This window comes from Oenanthe melanoleuca, chromosome 1 (genome assembly GCF_029582105.1).
Source record: "Oenanthe melanoleuca isolate GR-GAL-2019-014 chromosome 1, OMel1.0, whole genome shotgun sequence".
Lineage (NCBI taxonomy): Eukaryota > Metazoa > Chordata > Aves > Passeriformes > Muscicapidae > Oenanthe > Oenanthe melanoleuca.
This window is the reverse complement of record NC_079333.1, coordinates 107,348,230-107,361,510: the sequence shown is the minus strand read 5'-3', so window position 1 is coordinate 107,361,510 and position 13,281 is coordinate 107,348,230. Positions and strand designations below refer to the sequence as shown.

The 13,281-nt window shown below is 41.7% G+C and overlaps 1 protein-coding gene across 2 annotated transcripts; it reads left to right on the top strand.

Annotated features, from left to right (window-relative positions):
* Positions 1-610: 610 nt before the first annotated feature.
* On the top strand, positions 611-12,655 carry LOC130258664 (mucin-5AC-like). 2 transcript variants are annotated; one of them, XM_056502262.1, is made up of 8 exons: positions 611-1,977; positions 3,630-4,322; positions 5,072-5,311; positions 6,860-6,943; positions 7,626-7,738; positions 9,810-10,002; positions 10,507-10,644; positions 10,880-12,655. In XM_056502262.1, the coding sequence occupies exons 1-8, from the start codon at positions 621-623 to the stop codon at positions 10,909-10,911; spliced, it is 2,850 nt and encodes a 949-aa protein (XP_056358237.1). In that variant the 5' UTR covers positions 611-620; the 3' UTR covers positions 10,912-12,655. The 2 variants fall into 2 exon arrangements, with proteins under 2 accessions (XP_056358237.1, XP_056358227.1); XM_056502252.1 differs by having other exon boundaries at positions 10,507-12,655.
* Positions 12,656-13,281: the final 626 nt, after the last annotated feature.

Sequence of the window (13,281 nt, the reverse complement as noted above, 5' to 3'; positions counted from 1 at the left end):
CCTTTAGGGTTGAGTTCAACCTTAAACCTACACTGATAAGTCCATCACTAAACCCTTTCTTTACTGTAAATGAAATAATATTTACAAGAAATACACAGAAAATTAAAAAAAATATGTAGACTAAGAATAGAAAGGTAATAAAAATCTCTACATTTATACAGAAAAAAAGTATTAGCAGGAAATTGGCAAGATCTCAAATTTATGCAAATGGAAAAGGAAGTAACAGAAATTTCATGGTAGTTGAGGAATAGCAAAGAATATGAAGCTGAAAATGAGGAAGGAAAGGAATAACAATGAAGATAAGAATGTTAAGTGAATTTTTCACATAAGAACAAAGTTACACTTGGTAGATTATTAAAGTACTTCACAGAATTACAGGACAATGATCCATAATCCTCATGTCTGCAATTCTGACAGGTACCCTAATGGCATTAGAGGGAAGAGAGGCAATGACTGCCCCCACTGAGAGCCATGGAAATGTCTCAAGGAGCACAAACAACGAAAACAACGGAACTGGCCCAGCTGCACCGAGCTCAAATGGGGCAGAGCTCAAAACAACCCATTCCCCCCTGGGCACAACCTCGCTGTCCCCCTCCACCATGGTGATGGGCACTGCAAGGATGTGGGAAAGGAGCTCATCAGGGATGTCTGCCAAGGGCACTGCAGTGAGCCCAGCACTCCCAACAAGAGGAGCTGGCAGCACCACTGCCCCCAGCACGGGCATGGAGAGTGGCACTGCTTCCTCCTTACCTCTCCGCTCAGCCACAACAAGCCACTCCTCCTCCTCATCTTCCTTCTCTCCTGTGGGCTCCTCAGCCATGACTCCCAGCCCTGAGCACAGCAGCACCAGCAGCACCTCTGGAACACCCTTGGGCACCACATCCCACACACCCACAGCACCTGTGTTCTCCTCTCCATCCTCCCCTGCTGCTGTTACAGACATTGAGTCGGAGCCCATTGTGAACAGCCCGGCGCCTTCCACCTCTAGCACCTCTTCCATGGGCTCCTCAGCCATGACTCCCAACCCACAGCACAGCAGCACCAGCAGCACCTCTGGAACACCCTTGGGCACCACATCCCACACACCCACAGCACCCGTGTTCTCCTCTCCATCCTCCCCTGCTGGCATTACAGACATTGAGTCGGAGCCCATTGTGAGCAGCCCGGCTGCCATCGCACCCAGCACCAGCCCAGCACCTTCCGCCTCTGGCACCTCTTCCATGGGCTCCTCAGCCATGACTCCCAACCCACAGCACAGCAGCACCAGCAGCACCTCTGAAACACCCTTGGGCACCACATTCCACCCACCCACAGCACCCGTGTTCTCCTCTCCATCCTCCCCTGCTGGCATTACAGACATTGAGTCGGAGCCCATTGTGACCAGCCCGGTGCCTTCCGCCTCTGGCACCTCTTCCATGGGCTCCTCAGCCATGACTCCCAGACCTGAGCACAGCAGCACCAGCAGCACCTCTGGAACACCCTTGGGCACCACATTCCACCCACCCACAGCACTCATGTTCTCGTCTCCATCCTCCCCTGCTGCTGTTACAGCTGGGCCCGCCCAGGCCGTGACACAGGGCCCAGCCACCCCCAGGCCTGTGGCTGCCACACCTGGCACCTCTCCTGCCCCAGGCACCACCGTGGCCGGGCTGTCACCCGCTCTGGGCAGCAGCACGGAGACACTGCCAGCTCAGCTCAGCACCACAGCCCTCACACAGGGACAAGCCACGCTGGAGGTGACAGCCACTTCATCCCCCACGGCGAGCCCCTTGCCTGCTGTGAGCACGGCCTCTGTAGGCAGCAGAGCCTCGACTCCTCCTGGAGAAGGGCAGAGTTCCACCATGGGCCAGGGGAGCACAACAGCTGAGCCCACTGCCGGGACCTCCCATTCCTTCCCTTCCACATCCTTGGCAACGCCATCCACGACGAGCCCTAGTACATCAATATCTGTTAATCCTTCTTCCACTGGAACTTACAGTGAGTATTTTAGCACAGGATACTAAATTTGTTTTGCTCTATTTTTGGAAGAACTGAGTGTAATTTTCTTTCATTATTGCTATTTTTGGTTGGAATTTGAGCTTTTTACAGAGTCTTTTTTTTTTTTTTTTTAAGATGGGAATTTAATTGAGGAATATGAATCCCTGCATCTATCTATTTTCTGAAAAGCTGCAGTCTGGAGTTGATTTTGAAATGACACACCTTGTGTTAGGCAGTGCCACAGGGGTAAAATGCTATGTAGTTATGCTGCAAAGGCCAAGTTATGTCAATGGGAAGTTTTATTTGTTTTAATTGTTTTTTGTTGGTTTTGTTGATTTTGGTCTTGAAATTTCCTTTTATGCAATACTAGAGTTCCTTCATTGGAAGAATCCAGTTGAATTATTTTTTGCTAACTCAATTCTTATTGGTTTCAATACAAATTCTTTTCTAATGCATCTTTAATTTTTTTTGCCAAAAGGCTATCTGCCCATATTCAAAGGATATACAGTAATGAACCGTCCATCATTTTTGAATGGATAAAAAAGTAAAGAAAAGATGGAAAAGAGGAGAATGCAGCCCTTTTTGTGCTCTGTACCCAAAGGCAGCATGACTTCCATTTTTAGCACATAGTAATATTCTTCAGGGGTTAATCCTTCCCTGCTCTGGAGTCACAGTGTTAATGGAATGCAGTAGGAGATGTGCACACACAGAATAAGGTACAACTTGGATTTGACAATGGCTCAGTGGCCAAGGACAGCCCAGTGTGAGTGGCTCCTCAGGGGTCACTCCTGGGACTGGCGCTGTTTTGTGTCTTTGTGGGTGACATTGACAGTGGGATCGAGGGCACCCTCAGCAAATTTGCTGATGACACCTGTGTGGTGCAGTTGACACTGTGGAGGGAAGGGATGGCATCCAGAGGGACCTGGTCAGGCTTCAGAGGTGGCCCCCTGTGAACCTCCTGGAGTCCAATAAGGCCAAGTGTAAGGTCCTGCACATGGGTCAGGGCAGTGCCAAGCACAAACAGAGGCTGGGCATGAACAGGCTGAGAGCAGCTCTGAGGAGAAAGACTTGGGAGTGCTGGTGGTGCCCCCACAGCCTAAAAAGCCAAAAGTGTCCTGGGCTGCATCCAAAGCACTGTGGGCAGCAGGGGAGGGGGGATTCTTCCCCTCTGCCCTGCTCAGGTCAGACCCCACCTGCAGAGCTGCCTCCAGCCCTGGGGTCCCCAGCATGAGAAAGACGAGCTGCTGGAGGAGTCCAGAAGAGTCACAAAGATGCTCAGAGGGCTGGGACAGCTCTGCAGTGGAGACAGGTTGAAAGAGTTGGTGGTGTTCAGCCTGGAGAAGGCTCTGGGGAGACCTTAGAACCCTTTCCAGTACCTAGAGGGGACCTACAAGAGGAAGTTTTTGTAGGAGCACGTAGTGGCAGGACAAACAGCTTTTAACTGAAATAGGGTAGGGCAATATCTTACTATAATTATGCACACTGGCCTTGGAGGGATTTGATTTTTTGTGGTATCTCAGTTAAATATTTAGTGATGCAATGGAAGCATGCCTTCCAGGCTTGCTTTTTGAAAGTTGTTTATGAAAATAAGCATAAACATGGTCAACTTTATGATAAATTATACTCACTGCCTCCAAATTTCTCTTTCACAGAACATACAACTCCAGCTCCTCCAAACACCAACACCACCAGTACAAATGAAACAGCATCAACAACTGCAGCTCCTCCAAACACCAACACCACCAGTACAAATGAAACAGCATCAACAACTGCAGTTCCTCCAAACACCAACACCACCAGTACAAATGGAACAGCATCAACAACTGCAGTTCCTCCAAACACCAACACCACCAGTACAAATGGAATAGTACCAACAACTGCAGTTCCTCCAAACACCAACACCACCAGTACAAATGAAACAGCATCAACAACTGCAGTTCCTCCAAACACCAACACCACCAGTACAAATGGAACAGCATCAACAACTCCAGTTCCTCCAAACACCAACACCACCAGTACAAATGGAACAGCATCAACAACTGCAGTTCCTCCAAACACCAACACCACCAGTACAAATGAAACAGCATCAACAACTGCAGTTCCTCCAAAGACCAACACCACCAGTACAAATGAAACAGCATCAACAACTGCAGTTCCTCCAAACACCAACACCACCAGTGCAAATGAAACAGCATCAACAACTGCAGTTCCTCCAAACACCAACACCACCAGTACAAATGGAACAGCATCAACAACTCCAGCCCCTCCAAATACAAACACAACTGGATTTACAGGATCTACATCTAATTCCATTTTCAATACCACTTTTACGTCAGCACCTTGCAGTAAGTAAATATTTGATACGGAATAGTAGAATGAAATCTATCCAATTTGGCACAATATTCTTGTTCATTCGTCATATCAGCTGTGAGGTAAAATCCCTGGATACAATTTCAGTAAGGGAAGTCTGATAAAATTACTGAAAATGCATAATTATGCAAATATCAATCAAGGCACTTTCTACACCTTGGTAAAGCTCTCTTGGACCCAGTAAATATTCACTGGGTGCCTGCTTGCAGGCATAAACCACTGTGATAGGTGAGTTTTCTTAACCCTATTATGGAGCTTGTTTAATAAATGTCTCTCTACTGCTCTGAACTTGGGTTTTCCTGGTGGTATTTTAAAAATCCATTTTCCTGAGGAGATCAGGATGAATCAAATATCATTCCACTTCAGAATGCTCATATTTTTCCCAACTGGCCTCATCAATTCTCTATTATCTTAAGGCATCATTGTACTATTCTGATCATTTAACACACTTTGCCTGCAGTTACAAAGACTAGAAGAAAGCAGAATGTCACCCATTTGTGTTTTGAAGCACTCAAACAAAGTGCATTAATGCATAGTTTCTGTCTATAGACCAAATGGTTCACTTCTGCTCTTTCAGTAGAATGAGTTGGAAAACTGAAATCAGCTCAAAATAAACACACGAGTTTATATCAGTTCATTTCCATTTTAACTTCATTAATAAATGTGTAGAATTGCAAATTAAAATGAACTGCTCTCAGCTGTATTAAACTTTCACACTTTGCAGTGACAGTGTCCATCGAAGTTCAGAACGTGACTAGAGAAGAAATACATCTCAGCTGGACCAGTAGTAGCAAAGACAGCCTCTACCACATCTCTGTCATGGATGGAAAGGAGATAAATACAATAACTACAAATAAGACAAAAACTGTGTTTAAAAACCTGCTTCCTGGCCATTTGTACACCATTTCTGTGGAAGTGTCATCTTGTGCTGAGAATCAAAAAACTTCAGTCACTGTCCGAACAGGTACCTCCTCCACCACCCTGCCATTTCTTTTCAATTAATATAAACTCACAGTATCTTGTTGCAATAGGATCTGGATTAACAAGGGTAAGAACTTGCTCTGTAAAATTTCTGACTGTTTTGTATTATTGAGCCAGATAATTCTATACAGAAGTCAAGATATTTTGGTTGTAAATTTGCCAGAAAATATTCTGGTAGTGTGAAGTTTAGGTTCTACATTCTCTTGTGAATGCAGGCAGTCCCTAATTGTCATTGTTACCTTTTAAATTTCACCCTAGGTTATAGACATTAGGGCAAACAGTTTAATTGTGTCTTTGTACTAAAACTGGTTCTTGATGAACATGACATATAATATCCCTCTAAATCAAGGTTTCTCCTTTTAAAACTCCCCACTGCCTTCTCCTCCTTAACCAATTCTTTTAGACAAAACTTTTTCCACTAAAAAAGTTACCACTTGACACTGTATACTATAGCTTTTCCATCACTGGAAGAGATCTAAAAGTCAGCCTGTCAAAGGAAGCCACTGGGTTATTTTGGCATGATCCACATTTGATAAAACTGTGCTGCACTTTATCATTCTTTCCTAGTGGCTGAGAAAGTGCTCACAATTTCTTCTTCTATAACTTGAAAGATCTAACTTGACTTTTGCATTTGTTACTTTCTCCTAGCATTTCTTGACCTCTAAAACATAAATGTCCTTGTTGCAATCCCTTTTTTGAGTTCTCTAGTAGATTGTCTGATTATTCTCAAAACCCTTCTAAGGCAATTATTTTGGCAGTTGACTGTGGGGGTTCCTTCTGATGGACTTACCATCACTCAGTCTTTAGGGCCACAAAGCCAAGGAATTCTCATCATTATTTCCATAGAAATCTTTCAATTTTTCAGTCCACTGCCTTTCATTTATTAGTTCCTCTATTCAAGAAAAATAAAATGGTTTCCTTTTGTAATCTGGAGCCACCTGCCCTACAGAAAATTGTTTGTGGGCTAATTAAAAAGAGCAATAAAGATCAAGTCATCCATATTTCATGTGAAATTAAAGATTGTGTTCTATTCTATGAGAACTGGAGAAATAATCCAATGAGCTAACCTCATAAAACCTGCTGTACCAGCCTTTAATGGGTTTTGACCCTTCATAAATAATTCAGATTAGCAAGTCCATACAAGCATACAGAGGTTTTGAGACTCCATGATGCATTTTTTTTCCAAAAGAAATTACAGGTGACTTTTACTTCTGAAAACTCCATCTAGCTTACCTGAGTTGTACCAGCACATAATGGCACAACCTGTATCTATCTCTCATAAGAAATCAGAGTTCTCAATGCTATTTCAGGGAGTTCTCAAATACCACCTACCCACCCACCACCTGCCTCTCTTTTGATATGCTCCAACTTTATAATTTGAAATTCTAAGTTCTCACTGGGCCAAAGGAACTGCTGCTTAGGTGACTCCTTGGCCGTAATTAAAGACTTTCACTTATTCCATAATTTTCTTATTAGCACTAATAATGTATGTACAGAGGTGATTATCTTAATTTTTACATTTATTTTGCAGATACTGATTCCTGTTTCGAAAGAAGTGAGTTTTGTTCAGCACAAAGTACTGGCTGTTCTGACTTGAAAGGCATTGCATGCTCCAGTAAGTTTACAGGACCTTAACATTTGTTTATCCATAACTACAGGGTATTATTTCACAATATAGTATCTCCCAGGAGTATTTTGCCATCTGCTTTATTATGTCAGTTCACACAGCATCTGAAGTTCACACTTCTTTGGTGAAGAAGCTGCCTCCATCAAACTTCAGTGTCAGCTTCCAGCTCTATTTTAGTCTGGACTTTTCTATGAAAAGCTTTCTTCTTTTGGCTCAGAGCTCATCCACCTACTCAGGAGGATATAAACTCACTCAGAGCCTTGCAGAGTCTAACAGACTGGTGTTGCTTCTCCTGGAATCAATGGAAGAGTGGCTGTTGAGTTAGGGAGTGGGATGCACCCTAAATAATACAGGAATGGTGAACAAGACATGAGGATTGTGTTGAGGATGGACAAACTTGGAGAGATTCAGCTCTGAAGGTTCAAAAGCCACTGCATTAGACACATAATGCACAACATTATTATTATTATTATTATTATTATTATTATTATTATTATTATTATTATTATTATTATTATTATTATTTCTGGGCTTTATAAATTAATATTATAAATACATAAATATAATATAAATATAACATAAATAAATAGATAATAAAGTTCAAAGACCAATTGTGGAGGTAATCATGGGATTCACCTAATTGTTTCTTCTTTTTTTTTATTTTTTCCAGACAACCAAGCATTTGCCTGCAAAGTTTGCTTAAAAAATGAGACATTTAATAATTCACTTTATAACTCTCATAGTGAAGGCTATGCAGCAATGTCTGAAAGGATCAAAGCAGATGTAAGTTGTTGCAATCTTCTTTGTCAGCATGAATGAACAGCAGAAAAGCTTGTGATTAGCAACTTTAGTCTCCTACATTCATTGTTAAATCAATACTCTGACAGGTGAAAAAGAAAAAACAGTACAGGAAGCACAAAATCTGCCAAGGACAGATAGCTTGTTGCCCAATAAGCAGGGCTATATTCCCTAAGCCATCCTCAAATATAAGTTATTTAGTGAAAGGCACTTTACAATTCTATTTTTGTAAGGAACATCCTGTTCTGTTTATTTTCTCCCACTTTACTAAACTGATGCCTGTGGAGGCAAAAAAAAAAAAAAAAAAAAAAAAAAAGATGTTACTCAAAACCATCATTTCAGCACAGACTGGGAAACATGAAAACTTTTACAAGTGTGTACTGGGAGTCCAGATCATTGGCAATTGACTTCATGGAAGTGGCTGCAGGACTGGACAAAGTATCAAGGGGTCCATCTCAGAGGGAAAATGAGGAGGGAAAGTGGAAGCTTTGAGTTAGTAATGCTGACAGGCAGGAGCATCAGTCTGCCACTCAACTGTCTTTAGCACCATGTTAAAAAAAAACCTAATAACTTCAACACTTCTCAGGAGTCTTGATGTATAGAAGCCTGCTGGAAAGGTAAATCTACTGTGAGAGTGGGGTAGACTGCTTTAAATAACTATCACAGCTATTTTTGGTGTGATGATCATACCCTTTAGCTAAGAAACTCCACAGATTTCAAAAGCAGTAATTAATTTGTTCTCACCACGCCAACTTGGAGGTAACCTTGTCTTATGACTGCTAACATCTCCACTTCATGGAGAGAAAACTTATTTTAGTGGATGTAAAAGATTTCCTCCAACCTGACTGAATTCATCAGGAATCCCTTTACTGGCTTTTAATAAGCTTTTACCTCATACAAAGTGTCAGCTTTTCTTCAAAAAATGGCAAAATCAAAGAGAGGCTGTACTAACATGATTGAAAATATGAACAATTTCTGTATTGGATTTTTTTTTTCCAATTTGAATGTTGAACTATTTCTTTTATATTCCACAGTAGTACCACTCTGTAGTTGCAGCTTTGAAATTTTACAGTTTTGCCTGCATAAGTCAGGTTTCCTATCTAGACTGCTCATCAAAGTGAGGAATAGAAAAATGTTTTTGGAGCCTCTGGCCAAAGAATTTAAAGGGATGTGAAGTCTGGGGTAGGGGTATACCCACAGAGAAGATGGAGGCAGAAAATGGAGCAGTGACTCAGAATAAATTTGTTACCATGAAAAATAGTAATCTTTCAGACTTTTCAGGTAAAATACCATATTTTTCTACAGGGAGAAGATAACTTCTCTTAGTGGGTTGAATCAAACACCTAATTTTCTGAAAAGATCAGTCCTGACAAAAACATTTCAACCAGTCTTACTTAAAAAAGGGGACTGCTTGTTCTTGCTTTATATACAGATGAAAGCACTAAGCAAGACTCTACTTTTGGAGATGTCATTGCAATTTATTTGATTTTGATTGGTGTCATGGGAATACACTTGGTTTATGCCAGAATGATTGAGAGGCAAATCACACCCTTGTCTCTCTTTGCAAAGGTATTCTGTAACATCATGACTTTGAAAATCTGGTGACAAAAGTAAGTTTTAAACCTCTCACATCAAGTTCTGTGCTGGTAGTGTGTGCAGGACCACGCTTGAAGTTTAGTTGCACATTAAAAAAAGTTAGAGGGCACTGAATGTAACTTTAGAAATATTGGGCACTCTTTGTAGATTCCAAATTTTGTACAGTTGGGGTCCCATATGGGTTTGTGGAGGAGGACAACTTGTTTTAATACATTATTCATTGGTAACTAGCTAAACAGATTGGAGCTTTGGAAGTCAAACTCAGATTTCACATTTTCAATCACAGACAATGCATGGCTCCGGAGTCCTCTTTTATTAAGTGTTTTTTATTTGTTATCCCAAAGCAATTACCTTGAAAGAGTAATAAGTGAAGAAAATTTAATATCCTGATGTGTGCAGGATGTGTGCTCTGCCTCTGCTGACTGACAAGTGCAATAAATACCAATTTCACCCTGCACAGGTTGTTGGAGCAATGAATGCTGAACTGGGGAATGACCACTCTGATATTGTTGTGCTGGGGTTCAGACCTGGCAGTGTGATTGCTGATTTCCTCTTTCTGCTGCCAAAAGAAGATGCCATGGATGTGGATGGTGTACAGGACCAACTGAGTAGAGTATTAAGGAACAAGTTTGGGAACCAAACTGAAGTGCAATGTAAGTGGTGCTGAAACAGCTTTTGGTGTGGGGATTAAAGATTAAATTAAGATGTGGAGAAGCTGTTAAATTAAGATGATAAATTAACTTCTCTCTTTTAAGAGATTCAGATAATTCAAGTAATGTATTTAAACATTCACCAAACATATAGTGATTTTATAAAGATTATGGACCTATGTAGAGTCATTACACATACCCAGTTCCAGACTCAAAGGATGGGTTCTCTTCACACTAAAGGATCTAAAGACTCTCAAGTTACACCATTCCATCCAGCACATCCTCAGAGCAGCTGTTATGGGTGCCACCAAGAGATCACAAGGACCTTCAGAAAAGATTTCTAGTTAACAAATTTTCACCACATACAAAAATATTTTCAATATTATTCAAAAGTTTCAAAGCTGCCAAGCAGTAAAACACAACTGTCACTTAGAGCTCCAGGATGTCTTACACTCACTTTTTTACTGTTTGTAGCTAACATTCCTAAAATGTGTTTTAAATTTCCAGCTCTGTCTGTTCAGTCATCAACTGACAACAGTTCCTCCTGGAGAGTAGCAGTGATTGTCCTTGGAGTTTTACTTGGAGTTGCATTAGTGCTGATTCTCCTGGCAATACTGTTTTACATCTATGAGAGGAGAAGATCAGGTAAATACTTGGTTGAACCCTCAGGACTCATCGGAATGTTTGTCTACAAGCACTTATAAGATAAACCATCAGTTCCATTTATATATTTTGGGCATGGCAGAAAATTAATATATTTATGTTATAGTCCAATGTTAATTGTGATATTAACTTAGGATAATTCCACCCTTTCCTTCCCAATGTCCATTGCCAAATTCCTGAGCTTCTAACAACACCTCATGAATCTTCCTTTAAACAGGTATGGAATTTTCCACATTGTACACGTGGTAGAGTGAGGAACAGAGACACTTCTCTTCATCCCATCCCCTATAGGTACTGCAATGACTCTAACACTGGCAATCTAGAGAGACAGGATCCAAACTACTCAATACTGTGTTTAGGTGACACTGAAAACAGGGTGACTGAGCCTGGTAGCTGTGGCAGGTCACCTGAATGCTCAGCTGAGCCCAGAGTCATCCTGTTGGGTTTTGTGCCCTTGGCCAAGGGTGATTCACCTCCCCTGAGACTTTTACCACCATGTAAAGATGCCTTTTTCTCTCCTGTGACTGCAGAATGAGCCCAGGATAATTAATGTTCTAGCATATGCAGCTTGATTAGGAGAAAAATGGGATACATCTCAGTTATGTGGACTTTCTATAGAAGTCTGGAGGAGCAGAAACTTGATTTGGAGGCTTCTGGATTCAAGGTTTCTTTAATTGCTTGGCTATGAAGAAATAACTGTTTATATCTGTCAAATGTATAGCGTGCTAAATACAGGTGTGTTTTCACAGCATAATCTCAGTGTATTACTAGATGGGAAAGGCAAACATTAGGTTAATTTGGGCCAAAAGTATTTTACTCACCTATTTTTGCCAGTCAAAAATGGTTGGCTGAGCAAGGACGTGCTATGCAGGGCAATTTTGTCCTGCTCTTGATAATCCTAAAGGAAAATCCAATGAAAGTAACTTCTGTGGCATTGGAGCAGAGCTTGTTTTAGATTTGTTCTAATAGCTCTGAAGCAATGACCTTTACCTTTTCACATCACTCTTCACTGCAGTCCTGGTGAAGTTAAAATCTGTCTCTACTATGGTGAAGCTTTTCCTGCTTGGAATGTGCTGAACAGAAGATAAAGGGTCAGTTTACTGCTGCACATATTTCCAGCAGGATGTATGTGTTTCATTTCAAACAGCTCTCCCTGTATCTGTATACTTTGCCAGTCTGCCTAGGCTCAGAATTCCTGTTGAGGCACTGAGCATCCCGTGATGTTGAGGCCCTGGCTCACACTCCCTGAACACCCCTGTTTTTTGGGGGATTAAGTTATGATTATTTGGCACAGGTTAGAGTAAATTGGTGCCAGAAGTGCAGCACAAGGTGGGAGCTCAGCAGAGTGGTGGTGCACAAGCAGCTCTGCTCTGCCCTGTGTGCAGCCAGCATTCATTCTTTTCATCCCTCCTTCCCTGGGCTCTAACACAGCTCCTGGGACAGCCCTGCTGAGGACCCTGCCTGGAATACTAGTTTTAGTAGCAGGGACCTATGAAACAGGGTCTTGCATGCCTTGCTCTCCCTTTCCTTCCATGCAGGGTCAGCTTGTCTTACCTGAGTAGGTCTGGGGTGCCACAGACACCTCACTGATGGAAAGAGAGTGATTAGTATTTGTTAAACTTCTATTATGTGGCTTTTAGATACAGCTAGCTCTGGTGTTCCACTCACTGAGCAGTCACTCAACAATGTATTCTGTCAGTAAATACCAATTTCTCCAGGGAGCTCTGTTGAAAACACAAATGAGTGCTCTCACTTATATAATACTCTTTTATTTCTTTTTTGAGGGCTCTTCTTTGAATAGCAAATCCTCATTGTCAGTAGACCTTTCTGATATCCTTGTAAATAGTGTTAAATAGAGACAATGTACAGCAGGCTTGAACAACCCTGGGATTGTTCATGCAAAATGTATTTAATGTCTTCAGGGGGAAAAAAAAAGTGGTATTTTAAACAATTTTCTCAAAGATACTTTACAAATAAAATCTTTATTTTTACAATTGTGCATTCTGAAGAAATCTACTGTTTCTTGTTTTGTCGTGTAATTTGGAGCCTCTTCTACCTGCAGGGGCGGGAGGGTGGCCAGTGCAGTCAATAACATGTATGATTACACAGAAGGATGATCTTTTTGAGCTAAATCAAACAAAAGAGAAGATCTACTGAATCTATCCTTTTTTACCTTCTACTTCAATAAAAATCCCCCTATCACCACAGTGTGGAGTCTAGACTCTGAGAACTCTCTGAAAATGAGAGCAGGAGAAGCCAGACCTTCCCTTTCCACAGAGGAACACTTTCTCCCTCCCAAAGGAGCATTCACATGGGCTCCTCACACACATTCCCATCTCAGAGAGAGGCAGCAAGTGGGACAGAGAAATAAGTGTCTGAGGAAAAGACACTCAAATATAGAAGCAGCTGGTTCCTGTTGATATCAGTGAGATTTAAGCAATTTCTCCATTTTTGTGTGTCAGGATGTCTGTGGCTGAGAAAGGGCATTTTGCCTGTTTCAGACTTGCTTTTTTCCCCTCTGGAACTGACTGACACTATGATCCAGAAAAACCTGAGCTACCTACCCATCCCTTCATGCATGCTGTGATCAAGGCCAAGGTCTTAGGAAATTCTTAGGAA

Bases quoted from the DNA above. Each gene is read 5' to 3' on its own strand.
- LOC130258664 (XM_056502252.1), top strand. From the start codon at position 621: ATGTGGGAAAGGAGCTCATCAGGGATGTCTGCCAAGGGCACTGCAGTG. The intron at 1,978-3,629 runs GTGAGTATTTTA...TCTCTTTCACAG, and splicing joins TTCTTCCACTGGAACTTACA to AACATACAACTCCAGCTCCT. The intron at 10,003-10,506 runs GTAAGTGGTGCT...TTAAATTTCCAG, and splicing joins GAACCAAACTGAAGTGCAAT to CTCTGTCTGTTCAGTCATCA.